Here is a 16,117-nt window from a genome sequence, read left to right as displayed (position 1 = left end):
ACACAGCTCAGAAATTCACTTCGGTTCATTCTCTCTCTGATTGCTTAGTCGTTTATTGTCGTAGTAGTAGGTTTGTTTGTATGTTGTTAGTGCCAGATGGGTAGTTGTCTGGCGGCGCCTGACTAGTCCAGTGCTCTGTGCTCTGTGGCTGTCCGTCAGCCTCCAGCCGATGCTGCCTGCGTCTTACAGTTCATATGTGCGCCATGAGGTTTCATATGTTTGCTTCTGAGGTTTCTTTATAGAAAATTAGAAGGAAAAAAAGGAAATACATTTCTACAAAATTCAGCCCTGCAAGGTGACATGATTGACATTTGAGTCCAACTACGGAAATATACTCTTGGGCTAAGGGGGCGGTGGAAGGGGGGGGGTGAGGTGGGTGGTGGAAGGGGGTGGGTGGTGGAAGGGGGGTGAGGTGGGTGGTGGAAGGGAGGTATTGCCCAAACGGGAGGCAGCAGGGCGACTAAAGTTAAAGTAGACAAAACTGAGTAGTGTTACACCTAGAGCACGAGGTGAGTTCTGCATATAAAATAACCCAGCAGAACCACAGGTAAGGCTTTAACAACACAGTGACAGTCCTTTTGGAAGACGTCTAAATTAGCGGCAAGAAAATGAGTTGCCACTAGGGAAGAGGGGAAAGTGGACACAAGCTCGACACACTGGTGGTAGTACAGACAACATGAGACCTTCGAGAGAGGTTTCTAGGAACGCTAGAGGGTGACGGTGAGAGATGGGGGAGATACACATATCAAGCCCTTTTGTTCAGGAAAAGCTCAATTTACGCAAAAACCTTATATCCCCCCACCGACACCTGAACGAATAACACACAGAATACTCAAAATGCAACATGGTCAACGCACATGGAATTAAATGAGAATGATTCTGAAAAAACACACTGTTCAGGCAAATATTGCCCATATTACTTCTGAAAAGATAGGTTCTCTATGGGAAGAGGGCATGTTAAAAACCAAAGACAAACGCAGAGTTATCGGTTGCGCCAGGTTATCCATTGTCAAGTCTGTTTTCTTTGAGTCACCCGTCCCCTCACACCAAATCACATCAGTTCATTCATGTATTCTGCAAACAAAAAGAGAGACTGTAGACGTTGGTAATCAGGGATGAGGGAGTAAATCAAGACAAAGGAGAGAGAACAACAGCAGTCTTTTTTCAGGACACCTTTATGACAGCCTGACAGTTGTCTGCTTTAGCGGTGTTTCCAGTTACATGAGTGACCATCTCCACTGCTGTGAACTGACTCAGTCTCTGCATTGTTTTTAAGGTACGACTGTGGTTTAAATACACAATAACGGTTATTTTACGTCTGTCACACACTTGATCATGTCATAAATCACGGTCATGGTAAATGAGATTTCATTTATTGCTTATTCAAAGGTCATCTCTATATAGACTCCAAAAACAATTATGTAATCATCATAAAAAGCTATAAAATTAGATCCTCCGTAGATAAATGTAGATAAAGATATAGCAAAAAAAATAAAAAAATAGAAGTAGTAAGGCACTTAGAAACAAGGTGTTTCTTCTTGATTTCATCGTCTTGCATTATTGGGGAGGGGGGGGGGGTACTTCTATGTTATGGCACTGTGGCACATACAGTGATCCACTGCGTAAAGAGAACCAGAGACTGGGGCTCCCTCACTCCACGCCCACCAAGGGAGCCTCGCCGGCAGGTAGGATGAACTCCCGGGGAGGCTTGGTGTGGATCTCCAGTAGGCCTTGGATGAAGCCTTCCGATGGGCCCTCTGGGTCTTTCTCTGGGGTTACATCAGAGGGCTGTGGGGTGGGGGACTCTGTGGAGGATTCTTTGGGGGTTTCTGTTGCTGGTTCAGTGGCTGTATTACTAGCTGTTATTGAGGCTGATTCTACAGCAGCTAGTTCTACAGCTATTTCAGAGACGTTGTCCGAGGCCTGTTCTACAGATGGGTCCAGAACAGGTTCCGAGGCTGGCTTAATGAGCAGCTCAGCCACAGCCACCGTAGCTGACTCAGACTGGGCTGGTTCAGTGGTGAACAGGGACTGGTCCGGGGATGTGGAGCCTGGTAGAGGGGCCTCTTTCTCAGCTCCCTCCCTGGCCACTCCAGTGCCCTCGCTCTCGTTCTCTGAAGGAGGACATGTGCTGGTTGGGGTGCACTCTCCCTCCTCGCTAGCCGAGTCTCCGGCCTGGGCCTCTGCCCCGTTGGCATCAGCTCCATCGCTGCCCCGTGGCTTCAGGTGGATCCGCTGGTGCCTCACCAGGCTGTGCTTCAGGGTGAAGGTGCGCTCACACGTCTGGCACTTGTAGGGTCTCTCGCCTTAATAAAAATATAAACAGGTAGATCAATAGTCACACATACACAAGAGCAGGGCCAGGTATGAATATCTTTAAAGAAAGTAAAGCTACAACAATAGAATTAACTAGTACCTGTGTGCGAGCGCATGTGTCTCGTCAGATCCTGCAGTGACCAGAAGCGTTTGCTACACACGTTACAGATCTTCTTCCTCTTGTCCGCTTTGCTTCCCGACCCTCTTCCCACCTCTCCTTCTCCGTTCTTTGGTTCTGCCAAGCCCCCCTCCTCATCGCTCCTCTCCTCCTTCTCTTTCTCCTCCTCCTCCGAGCCGCTGTCCATCACACTTCCCGCTCCCTCGCTTTCCGGAACCTCCTTCTCTCCCTCCTCCTCCTGATCCTCCTCCTCGGTGGTGGCTGTAGTAGCATTGGGGAGCTCTGTGCCTGGCCCGGTCCCCTCCGTTCCACAAGACTCTTCGAGGGGTGCACTCTCACAAAGGTGAGCCTTCTCATGGCGAGCCAGGGTGGCGGCGTAGCGGAAGCTCTTCTTACAGTTCTTGCAGGTGTACTTGGGGGACTCTTGGTCCTGCTGCTGGACGTCCATCACCCTCTCCGGCTCGGCCACCACCACCCTTTCTCCACCCAGGGAGGTCTGAGGCTGCTCGCCATCCGACGAGAACTTGAAGTCGATGAGCTTGCTGGCGAAGTTGAGGTCCAAGCTCTTGTTGCTCTGTGAATCATTGTCATCATAGTCTTCATTTTCATAATTGTTGCTGGTTTTGTTGTTGCTAGGTTGCGGTTCCATCTCCCCTAACAGCTGCTCAGCAATGTCTGGTGTTTGGTCTGCGTTTGGCGACTCGTATGAGTCGCCTTTCTGATCAGGGTCCATGCTGCTCAGATCCAAAACCTCTCCTGCAGTCTGCTCATTCTCGGAACTCTCTAGGAAAAAACACACAAAATGAACCGTCAAATTACAAATGGATTATTACAGAATAGCAGTATAGTACAGTACTACAGTACAGTGCAGTACAATACTGTATAGTACAATACCGTATACTACAATACCGTACAGTACAATACCGTATACTACAATACCGTACAATACCGTACAATATATTACAATACAGTACAGTACAATACCGTATACTACAATACCGTACAGTACAATGCCGTACAATATATTACAATACAGTACAGTACAATACCGTATACTACAATACCGTACAGTACAATACCGTATACCACAATACCGTACAGTACAATACCGTACAATATATTACAATACAGTACAGTACAATACCGTACAATATATTACAATACAGTACAGTACAATACCGTACAATATATTATAATACTGTATAGTACAATTCCGTATATTACAATACCGCATACTAGAATACCGCATACTACAATACAGTACAATACCGAATATTACAATACCATATATTACAATACAATACCGAATATTACAATACCGTACACTACAATACCGCATACTACAATACCGTATATTCCAATACCGCATACTATAATACAGTACAATACCGAATATTACAATACCATATATTACAATACAATAACGAATATTACAATACCGTACACTACAATACCGCATACTACAATACCGTATATTCCAATACCGCATACTATAATACAGTACAATACCGAATATTACAATACTGCATACTATAATACCGTATATTCCAATACCGCATACTATAATACCGTATATTCCAATACCGCATACTATAATACAGTACAATACCGAATATTACAATACCATATATTACAATACCGAATATTACAATACCGTACACTACAATACCGCATACTACAATACCGTATACTATAATACCGTATATTCCAATACCGTATATTCCAATACCGCATACTATAATACAGTACAATACCGAATATTCCAATACCGCATACTATAATACAGTACAATACCGAATATTACAATACCATATATTACAATACAATACCGAATATTACAATACCATATATTACAATACAATACCGAATATTACAATACTGTACACTACAATACCGCATACTACAATACCGTATATTCCAATACCGCATACTATAATACAGTACAATACCGAATATTACAATACCATATATTACAATACAATACCGAATATTACAATACCGTACACTACAATACCGCATATTCCAATACCGCATACTATAATACAGTACAATACCGAATATTCCAATACCGCATATTATAATACAGTATATTACAATACCGCATACTACAATACCGTATATTCCAATACCGCATACTATAATACAGTACAATACCGAATATTACAATACCGTATACTACAATACAATACCGAATATTACAATACCATATATTACAATACAATACCGAATATTACAATACCGTACACTACAATACCGCATACTACAATACCGTATATTCCAATACCGCATACTATAATACAGTACAATACCGAATATTACAATACCGTATACTACAATACCGTATACTATAATACAGTATAATACAGTTTCTTACCTGCGCTGTCGTGTGAACCCTCATCGCCGTTCTTGGATACTTGGCCGTTGCGGCGCAGAGAGCGGTTGGTCACGCCGTGCTTGCGCAGCAGGTGGCGCTCACAGTTGGACTTGGTGGAGAAGAAGGCGTCACATTTGGGACAGGGGAAGGGCTTCTGACCTGTAGCCGACAGCACATTAGAGAAGACTGAACGTCACATAAGAAGTATTAGGGACATGTTGTGGACCCACAGGAAGTTTTAAATATGCAAAATGCACGCAGTTAGACCCTTTAGAAAAACCTGTCAAATGAATAGTACAATTCCAAGAAATGAATGAGTTATCTTGTATAACGTTTTTCTACATTACTGAACAGTATCTTCCAGGTATCATTGCATCGTTGTGACTTGTCTATTTACACAGTATTTCAACATGACTTATTATGACAGCTGTGTGTTGGGTATTTGGGGCGTTATCCAATCTGTCTCAGCCACCTATGTGTGTATGTGTGTGTGCGCGTGTGTGTTTCCCGATGGCTCACCAGTGTGTGTGAGCATGTGTCTCTGCAGGGAGCTGGCCCAGGGGAAGACCCGGGGGCAGAAGGGACAGGTCATCTTCTGCACTGAGTTGGAGTAGGCATTCTTCTTCCCTCCTTTGGACTGGGGCGGCACAGACTGAGGTGGTGACTCTTTCTCTTCCTTCTCCTCTCCCGGGCTCTGTCTCCCCTCGTTCCGCCTCCCCAGCTCTGCCACCCCCGTCTGCAGGTAGGTGCTAAACTTGTTAGCGTCGGTGGTGGCAAGCATCTTCTCCACGCTGGCGAACTCACCGCTGGATTCCAGGTCCAAGCCGCTGCCTGTGTTCTGCTCGAGCGTCGACACACAGGCAGGTGCTATAGTCTTGGCCTGGCTCACTGGCTTCTTTCTAGTGCGCTTTCTGGACATGCCCTCTAGGGGGAGCTCTTCCATCGATGTTTCTGAGCTGTTGTCACCCCCAGCTGGACGGTCCGGTTCTGTCTGGAGGCCGTTGAGGGCGGCAGGAGCCTTGTTATCTGGCTCCATCTTGAGTAGGTCTGGAGCCCCCGAGACAGAGGAGATGATCTGGGCGATGGAAGCCAAAGGGGGAAGCTCTTTCAGAGAGCAGGATGAGGAGGTAGAGGCTGGTTTGGGCAGTAGGGGCTTGAGACGGAGCGCCCGGCCTGTGGTGGTGCCAATGGGGAACGGGGAGGGGGTCACTGGGGGGAGCTGGTAAGAGCCAGACTGGGGGGTCGTCAGCTTCTCCTCAGTGCTCTTGTCCAGCTGAAGGGCTGAGGGGAGGTGGTCCAGTACGCTGGGGAAGGGCAGCTCCTTTTTGATCTCTCTGCGCTCCATACTCACCGGGGCAACAGCGGTGGTGTCTGTCTTCAGCCTCTTGCTGGGGTTCTTGGGGATGGACAGGTCAATAGGTTCCATGGAGCAGTCGTAAGCTGCTGGGCTGATCGTCTCCAGTTTGATCCCAGGAGACCCGGTCAGGCTCCCCGCAGTGCTGCTTGTCCCGCGGCTCTTGTTGGAGAAGTCCAAGGGCTGATCCAGGTCACCAGAGGAGGAGTAGATGCTGAGATCCTCCACCTTGACCGGCTGCAGGGTGGCAGTGGGGTTGGGCGTGAGGCCGTTGAGAGCCAGAGGGTTGCTGGGACTGGTCCTGGAGGTGGAGGCTGTGATGGCGGGGAGAAGGGTGGCGATGTGCTCCTCGATCTCCCGCTCCTGCACCTCTGGGTGCTGCTTGAGCATGTGGTGGATGCAGTTTCTCTTGGCCAGGAAAGCCGCCCCGCACCGCCGGCACTCAAAGGGCTTGCGCTGGCAGCCGTTGTGGGTGCGCAGGTGGATCTGGAGAGCCCGGTAGCTCTTTAGATCCTCACCGCAGAAGCGGCAGGCGGTGTCGCCGGCAGCAACCAGCTCCAAAGGATCCTGGGTGGTGGTTGACGAGACATACTTGATGTTCTTCTCAATCTCTTTCCGTGTGTTCTTCATGTGCTTCTTGCGCAGGTGGCGCTCGCAGTTGGCCTTGACGGTGAAAGGGTAGTGGCAGACGCGGCACACATAGGGGCGCTCGCCGCTGTGCGTGCGCAGGTGGCGGATGAGCGTGGCCTTGTCGGGTGCGACGTAGTCACAGATGTTGCACTGGTGCGGTAGTATGCCCAGGTGGAAGCGCATGTGCGCCTGCAGCACCCCGGAGAAGGCAAACACCTGGTCACAGAAACGGCAGGGGTAGGATGCCTTAGCACCCCCGCGGTTGGCCCCTCCTGACCCCTTCTTTCCCCCGGCCGCCTGGCCCTCCTCTTGTTTGATCTGCAGCTCCATCAAGTCGTTGGGCATGTGGGCATCGCCCATGCAGTCCGCCTCCATCTGCATCTTCTCCAGGGAGGCCTGGCTGCCCGAGGAAGAGGAGGATGACGATGATGATGATGATGAAGACTCTTGGGGCATATTGAGCAGCTGGCTGGGTGGCGGAGGCAGGCTGGGGATGATGCAGCCCAGGGAAGCCTGCTGGGTGCTCTGGAGCGGCAGTGGCGTGGAGGCAGCCGGGCTGGAGCGCGGTGCCACCATAGGCTTTGGCTTCAGCGGGGGCATGGGCTTGCAGCTGGCCGCCTGGGCCTGGCCGGACACTCCCTGGTGTGGGGCCTTGGCCAGTGTCGGCAGGAGGCCCATCTGACCGGGGGAGGCCAAGGCCACCTTCAGGATCTGTTGGATGTCAGCCAGCTCAATCAGGCCAGCCTCGCCACAGACAGGCTTGACAGCAGTGCTACTGTCCGGCTGGAAGAGGAAGCCCGTGGGGAAGGGCTGCAGGGAGAACAGGCTGAGGGCCTCCCTCTGGGACAGGCCCTGTAGGGACGAAGCAGCCACCAAGCCCAGGCCGCCCAGAAATCCAGAAGCTGTGGAAGCCGCCTCTTGGGGCAGGGTGGAGTCCGGAGGCTCCACCTGGATGACCCGGATACTGTCCAGCTGGGCTTGACGGACCTCATCCTCAGAAGGCTGAGGCTTGACCTGGGAAATGTGCTGAAGACCCAGGGATTCCAGGAAGCTGGCCTGAGGGGGCGGGGTTGTCGGCTTCTCCTGGACGGCAGGGATCTCTTGGCCGCCCCCTACGGGCGACGGCTGCTGCTGCTGATGAATGGTGGTCTTGTGCAGGTCTAGGGCCGAGTGTAGGGGGAAGGCCTTGTCGCAGGCCTCGCACACAAAACGGTGGAACTTGCTGGTGGACCGACGGAGATTGGTTTCACACCAGACCTGTTGGAGAGACAGACAGATGAGGTTAGAGTGTGCAAGAGCAGACTGAGGCCCTGTGTGCAGTGGAGGAAAAAGGACCTAATTGTCATACTTGAGTAAAAGTAAAGATACCTTAATAGAAAATGACTCAAATAAAAGTGAAAGTCACCCAGTAAAATAGTAAAAGTCTAAAAGTATTTGGTTTTAAATGTACTTAAGTATAAAAAGTTAAAGTATAAATCATTTCAAATTCCTTTTGTTAAGCAAACCAGACAATTTTCTTTTTTTTACAGATAGCTAGGGGCACAACATTCAGACAATTAACAAACAAAGCATGTGTTTAGTGAGTCTGACAGATCAGAGACAGTAGGGATGACCAGGGATGTTCTCTGTTTAGTGAGTCTGACAGATCAGAGGCAGTAGGGATGACCAGGGATGTTCTCTGTTTAGTGAGTCCTCCAGATCAGAGACAGTAGGGATGACCAGGGATGTTCTCTGTTTAGTGAGTCTGACAGATCAGAGGCAGTAGGGATGACCAGGGATGTTCTCTGTTTAGTGAGTCTGACAGATCAGAGACAGTAGGGATGACCAGGGATGTTCTCTGTTTAGTGAGTCTGACAGATCAGAGGCAGTAGGGATGACCAGGGATGTTCTCTGTTTAGTGAGTCTGACAGATCAGAGACAGTAGGGATGACCAGGGATGTTCTCTGTTTAGTGAGTCTGACAGATCAGAGACAGTAGGGATGACCAGGGATGTTCTCTGTTTAGTGAGTCCTCCAGATCAGAGACAGTAGGGATGACCAGGGATGTTCTCTGTTTAGTGAGTCTGACAGATCAGAGGCAGTAGGGATGACCAGGGATGTTCTCTGTTTAGTGAGTCTGACAGATCAGAGACAGTAGGGATGACCAGGGATGTTCTCTGTTTAGTGAGTCTGACAGATCAGAGGCAGTAGGGATGACCAGGGATGTTCTCTGTTTAGTGAGTCTGACAGATCAGAGACAGTAGGGATGACCAGGGATGTTCTCTGTTTAGTGAGTCTGACAGATCAGAGGCAGTAGGGATGACCAGGGATGTTCTCTGTTTAGTGAGTCTGACAGATCAGAGACAGTAGGGATGACCAGGGATGTTCTCTGTTTAGTGAGTCTGACAGATCAGAGACAGTAGGGATGACCAGGGATGTTCTCTTGATAAATGTGTGAATTAGACCATTTCCCTGTCCTGCTAAGCATTCCAAATGTAATGAGTACTATTGAGTGTCAGGAAAAATGCATGGAGTAAAAAGTACATTATTATGCATGGAGTAAAAGTTGTCAAATATGAATAGAAAACTAATACTTAAAAGTATTTTTACTTAACTACTTTACATAACTGCTTGTGTGAGAGATGACCAACATACTAGTAGTATCAGTATCAGTTTCATAATCATATTAATTGGTAGTATCAGTAGCATTGGGAGCATCAGCAACATGATTCCGTCCATAACTTCTCCTCTGACCTGGGCGATGTGAGAAAACTTGCGGCAGGAGAAGTCGATAAAGGCCAGGTCGTTGAAGCCAGAGGGGATGGACGGGTTGTTCTGGATGAAGGGCCGTCCGCCGGGGTCCGTGGGCATCTTCTTGTGGATGCCGGCGTTGTGCCGCAGCAGGCCGCGGTGGGTCCGAAAGGAGAGGCAGCACAGGTCACACCTAGAGACAAGACACAGAAATATGATGCTATATTATACAGTGATTTTTTTTTACTATGTTGTAGTGCTGTGTTGTAGTTGGGTGTAAGAACACACTTAAATCAAATCATGTGTAAATTAAATAATGTGTGTGGATAACTCTCAGCACGTCCTGTGGCAGTGATGGAGCGGACCTCGTTAGGCGCTGAGAGGGACAGCTGTTCAGTGTCTCCTAGGGCCAACCCTCTTATCGGTCACCCTGTGACGAGGTGCCCGATGGGGAATACACACAGCTTTATCAAGGCGTGGCATTGAGACACACACACACACCAGCTAATTATTAGAATGAAAACCTACAGGATGGTAGCTCTCCAGGAACAGGGTTGGGATTTAGGGGTGTCCTGACATGGCCATAATAATATTCGTACTCGTATTCGTAAATTCACAGTTGATACTTGTGATCCGGAAAAACTGAAATTATTTATGCTTAAGTAGATGTTGACAAAATGCCTCCTTGCACATTCTCATTGCAAAAAAAGCTGCAGATTAGGAGCAGCGCACGGAGGGGTGTGTATGTATGCATGTATGCATGTACAGTGGGGCAAAAAAGTATTTAGTCAGCCACCAATTGTGCAAGTTCTCCCACTTAAAAAGATGAGAGAGGCAATCAGAGAGGGTCAGGCTTTGCGGTGGCCACTCTGGTTTGCGTGTCCTTCGCAGAACGGTGTCGCCATAACCAAGTGTTCACATATCGTTCGGGGTTCCACTGCGCAAGAGGGGGTTGGTGAATTTAGATTTTATTTCCAACATTCTGATTGGCCAAAGTTGTCAAGCCTCCAGCGGGCCGTCATAGTGCACACATGTAGCCTACAGTTCTTCATCATTCCTGCCACCACCAGACAGAAGACCTACATCTAGGCTGCTGTAGCCTACAGTTCTTCATCATTCCTGCCACCACCAGACAGAAGACCTACATCTAGGCTGCTGTAGTCTACAGTTCTCCATCATTCCTGCCACCACCAGACAGAAGACCTACATCTAGGCTGCTGTAGTCTACAGTTCTTCATCATTCCTGCCACCACCAGACAGAAGACCTACATCTAGGCTGCTGTAGTCTACAGTTCTCCATCATTCCTGCCACCACCAGACAGAAGACCTACATCTAGGCTGCTGTAGTCTACAGTTCTCCATCATTCCTGCCACCACCAGACAGAAGACCTACATCTAGGCTGCTGTAGCCTACAGTTCTCCATCATTCCTGCCACCACCAGACAGAAGACCTACATCTAGGCTGCTGTAGCCTACAGTTCTCCATCATTCCTGCCACCACCAGACAGAAGACCTACATCTAGGCTGCTGTAGCCTACAGTTCTCCATCATTCCTGCCACCACCAGACAGAAGACCTACATCTAGGCTGCTGTAGTCTACAGTTCTCCATCATTCCTGCCACCACCAGACAGAAGACCTACATCTAGGCTGCTGTAGCCTACGTATTTATTTGGTTTGTCATTCTATCGTTTCTCATGGATTTTTTGTGGTAATTAAATATAATTGATTTAGAATGGATCAGAATGTATTTTCCGTGTATTCTCAAATTGAAAATGTTCCCCCAGCACTACACACCTGCCCAGCTACCCCTCATCCCACACACCCAGCCCCCTCCTCCATTCCCTGTGGTTTCACACCTCTGTGGGTATGTGGTGGGTACTCTGTGTACACATTCATTGTGTATGCCTGTGCATGCTTGTGTATACCTGTGAGAAAGACTGTGTGTTTTCGGTCTCTCACACAGGTCTGCGAGAGCCGTCTAATCTCACAGAGGTTGGCTCAAGCCCAGAGAATTCTGCTGCAACTAAAGGGTGTGCGTTTGTGAGTCTGTGTACGTTTGTGTTTCAAGTTTTATTAGTCATATGTACGGGATACACATGGTATATACACCCTCCAATGAAATGCTTACTTGCAGGTTCCTCCTCGACAACGCAACAAGAATAAATAAAATATAATAATACAAAGATAAAAGTAAATGGCTCAATAGAATAGAATGAAAGTGTGTGTGTGTCTCTCCGGTGTGTTACTGCATGCCAAATGCGTCGTTTCTCAGCTTCTTAGAAATCGTGTACACCGGGTACCCAAGCCAGCCAGTGCAGCCATATCCTATTAACTGGCCCTCTCAACTCTTGCGATTAACTGGGATTAGGGCTAAATTTGCAGCACTTCCTACAATAATCAGATTGCTGCCCAACTCAACTACAGAAAGCTGCATCTGTCTCCTTTTCAGTTCAGACAAATACATTCCTATGTGTGAGTTATGCGCGGCTATCCATTCAACCCAAGTTGGGGTTTGAGTTTGGAATTGAGTCGCTATGGTGATCTGGAGATCGTGATTTGTCCATGTAAAACCACTCCCCTCCCCCCTTCCGTTGTCCAGCCAACCGCATCACGACGCCTCCCCTCTGACTCATTAAACCCCCAACTCCATCCCTCCCGCCCTTTCCGGGGATAGCCTTCCTGCCGACTTTTCCCACTTTTTAGGCCACAGGGCCTGAAGAGAAGGGTCAAAATTGGCCTTGCAGCACAGTGCTTTGAAGTTAAACTCTGTCAAGTGAAACATTTAGTCTGAAGGTGATTTGATGGGTTAATCCATGATAACAAAGCGTTTAAAACTATTTTAAATGCAAATGTCTTCCCAATGAGTAATATGCCACAGAGGTGGCCTTTAGCAGTGTGATGAAGAATCATGTCTTTAGGACCTGGGTGGAGAGAGGGCAGAGGTCATTCGGCCTGTGACCCTAGCATTGAACCCTGACATTGGGGGGGCTTTATAACCACTACTGTTACAGGATTTATCACCATACATTCTGTCATTAATTCTAACTGTTGATTTGCTTGATATTTTGGTGACAATTTATTAACTCTTACATCAACTACACGCAGAGTGTTGTATTGCGTTTATGCCATAAATGTAATTCCACTGTGTGTGTGTGTGTGTGTGTGTGTGTGTGTGTGTGTGTGTGTGTGTGTGTGTGTGTGTGTGTGTGTGTGTGTGTTTTAGGCTCTAGTACCTGAGAGTGGTGTCAGGGTGTGTGTCCATGTGGACTTCCAGGTCGTATTTGCAGCCAAAGGTCTTGAAGCAGATCGGGCACGGCAACACCTCATCATCCCCCTGGCCTGATCCCAGTTCCTCCAACACACTCTCCTCTAGCACCTTGACACACACATAAGTAACAATAACAATGACTTAACTGGGAATGTAATGCGGTGGAGCGGACTGTGTGTGTGTGTATATGTGTGCATTACCTTTTTGTTGGGCAGTTCGTCGCCTCGCTCTGTGTCCTCGTCCATGGCTGACCTCCTCTTGGCGGAGGGGCGGCGTCTCTTGGTGGGCGAGGGGGGGCTAATAGGAATGACGCCGGCTGGGTCTTTGTCGTGGATCTTCATGTGTCTGCAGGGAGGAGAGAAGGAGAAAAGACATCAGAATAGAACAAGTAGCCAGGTCCCAGATCAGTTTGTGCTTTAAAGCCAACTCCTATAGCCAGGTTCCATTGGCAAGCTATTTGGCATGACAATTCCATTAAGAGTAGGCAGGAGAGCAGAAAAAGACTGGCACTCAGGCTACAACTATGGTCGTTATATATATATATTTTTTTATAGGACCCTTTACAAACAGACACATTTTTACCACATTCTTGCCTGAACATGCCTTTTGTATATGGCCCGTGCGCGTGTCGGCATGCTGGGGACGAGTGGCAGTAGTGGTGTGAAGATGTGGGTGGGCGTCCATTTTAATAAATCCATTGAGAATATACCATAAAAAATAAATCCACAGGCTCCCGACTGGCGCAGCGGTCTCAGTCACTGCATCACAGTGCTAGAGGTGTCACAACAGATCTGGGTTTGATCCCAGGCTGTGTTGCAGCCGGCTGCGACCGGGTGACCCGTGAGACGGCGCACTATTGGCCCAGCATCGTCCGGGTTAGGGGAGGGTTTGGCCAGCTGGGATGTCCCAGTCCCATCGTGCTCTAGCGACTCCTTGTGGTGTCCGGGGTGCATGTACGCTGACTTCAGGTCACCAGTTGTTGTTTCCTCCAACTCATTGGTGCGGCAGGCTACGGGGTTAACCGGGTAGTGTGTCAAGAAGCACTGCGGCTTGGCGGGTCGTGTTTCAGGGGACGCAAGGCTCTCGACCTTCGCCTCTCCCGAGTCCGTATGAGAGTTGAAGCGATGGGACAAGACTAACTACCAATTGGATATCACGTTTAGGCAGGTCCTAAGAAACCTAAGACTAATCAAATATTTGAAGTTTAATTTGTTACTGGTCTGTGCAGCCCATTTGGCTGTGGCATGCACATGCAATCAATAGTTATTATGTTCATTAAACAGATGAGACACACTTAGCCTGATCACAGTCAACACACATTTTATAATAGGCTAAGAATATTATGAAACATAATAAAAAGACAACAAATATGTTTCCCACACAACTTCATGGCAACGTGTGGAACTGAGGTCATATAAAAAAATATATACATTTTGAAACAGAGCCCAAGGCAAGCCCATGCGGCTTTTCATCATGTTTCATCTCTTTCCTACCCTCACTCTGCCTTGTTAGGGAGCAGGCGTAGGTTCTTACATTGAGCGTATCTTCATCATGACACCTATTGAAAATAACAGCAGTCTCTATTTTCCAAATTATTTGGGTCTTACTTGAGTTCATACTTCACAACCTCCGCAGGCCTACTCTTCATTTAGGCCACATTATTGCATTTCTAAATGTTTCTGATCAGTGATAGATGAGCTATACCACCTCCACTTCTTTGCCCAGCCGGAGAATTAACCAAATATACCGACGGAGATTCAGTGAAACAAAATCCCATTGGTTGATTAAGACAAGTCACAGGCTTTTGATCGGCAGTAGGCCCAGGTTACTAAGCAACTGAACAACAAAATAATCCACTTGTTAAGCCACATAACATGCAGGCAAAATGTTCTGCCCAGTGCTAATAGATGAGCCAACAAGAGTCTATGAAAGGCATAACATCACAGTCCAACACAAAACATATCCCTTGAGAAGTTACAACAAATTCTGCCACCAGAATGGTTTGAAAGGTGTATTACAGTAAAGATCCTAAAAACAAATGCTGGATTGATGTACACCACTTATTTCATTCCCAGAACTTCAGATCTACTGAAGAGAGCTTGGAGGGTTGCCAGATTGGGGAGCTGGGCTCAATAATCTCTGCACGCACACGCCAGAGTATGTGAGCGGGGTTGAGCGATCGGAAATCCCGCTTCTCGCTCACAGAAAAAAAAAATGCTGTTCCGAATTCCATCCATTCATTAGAATCCCCATTTAAGCAACACTATTTTTGTGACTACCTGAACCTACCATTTGATTTTGAAGTATTGAAACCAAACCATATAATTTTTATGAAAAGTAGATGAGAAGCGCTCATCATTTCAAATAGGCCACATGTCATATTAAATAGCATATCAACACTGTACAGGAGCCAGACATGTAGCCTGAGAAGGAACAAAAATGAATTATTTAGGCCATATTACTAGCCTATTATTTCATGGCTATAGTCTACAAATTAATACGTTGTGAAGCACTTGTGTGTGCGACACACTAGGCTGGCAGGGACATTAAACGCTCAGCATTTAAACAACATTTTGTTGTGTTAAATCATTATAGTCTATTAAATAGTGCATATAGTAAAACTAAGTTAGAATTAAATAAAAAATGGCTTTGAATTCACTTTTAGAAACACAAGTGGCTTCAGGCTCTTCCCCTCTTGCACAGGCACTGCGGATGCTGAACACCCTTCGGGTCACTCTTGCCAGGCTGTGTAGGGATGCAGAGTTATTATTTTTTAAATCTATAGGTAGGCCTAAAGGTTTTCAGGTAAAATAACCTTATCAAAACAGAAAGCTCCTTGAAAGAGGTCAGGCCTATTGGGCCAAAATCAATGATAGCCTATTGTATAGAAAATAGAACCAAAATGAAGGAAACTTAAGAGATCTGATTTTGAGTTTATTAATACTTTGCTACAATGATACACTTAGTTAGCTACCCACCTCATTCCTTTCTGTTAGTATGTGAACCTAGTACACCATTATGCTTTCAGGATACGCGTCTTTTCAGATTCTACAATGATTCTATAGTTGTGGACAGCGCACTCCCGCTCTTGCTCCTCCTCATCTTTGTAATTAACCTTGATTTTGCACATGTGTGTTTTATCAGTTTCTTTATGAAGATATTAATGAACTTCATGACAGGAGCTATAGCAGCACACAAGTAGACTACAAATGCATGCTGGGCGGGCATGCACTAGTCAAATTGTGCATGCTCCGCTCCTCGCTGATCCAGCTCCGCTCACATACTCTGGCCCGCGAGCACACCAAACACACACACTTGGGAGGAGGG

The 16,117-nt window shown here is 47.3% G+C and overlaps 1 protein-coding gene across 6 annotated transcripts in view; it reads right to left on the bottom strand.

Moving 5' to 3' along the window:
* Positions 1-392: 392 nt before the first annotated feature.
* LOC118370331 (ras-responsive element-binding protein 1) overlaps positions 393-16,117 on the bottom strand; it is a 78,693-nt gene continuing 62,968 nt past the window's right edge. For 5 of the 6 annotated variants that reach the window (XM_052503327.1, XM_052503342.1, XM_052503343.1 and 2 more), the window contains 7 exons: positions 12,991-13,135; positions 12,756-12,898; positions 9,525-9,714; positions 5,328-8,049; positions 4,809-4,994; positions 2,417-3,217; positions 393-2,306 (listed from right to left, as the gene is read on the bottom strand). In XM_052503327.1, the coding sequence (XP_052359287.1) occupies positions 1,651-2,306; positions 2,417-3,217; positions 4,809-4,994; positions 5,328-8,049; positions 9,525-9,714; positions 12,756-12,898; positions 12,991-13,135 (4,843 nt within the window). In that variant the 3' untranslated portion in view covers positions 393-1,650. The remainder of the gene's footprint in view (positions 2,307-2,416; positions 3,218-4,808; positions 4,995-5,327; positions 8,050-9,524; positions 9,715-12,755; positions 12,899-12,990; positions 13,136-16,117) is intronic. The other variant, XM_035755294.2, reaches the window with a different exon arrangement.

Source organism: Oncorhynchus keta, chromosome 4 (genome assembly GCF_023373465.1).
Source record: "Oncorhynchus keta strain PuntledgeMale-10-30-2019 chromosome 4, Oket_V2, whole genome shotgun sequence".
NCBI classification, from domain to species: Eukaryota; Metazoa; Chordata; class Actinopteri; order Salmoniformes; family Salmonidae; genus Oncorhynchus; species Oncorhynchus keta.
This window is presented reverse-complemented; position numbering and strand designations above follow the sequence as displayed.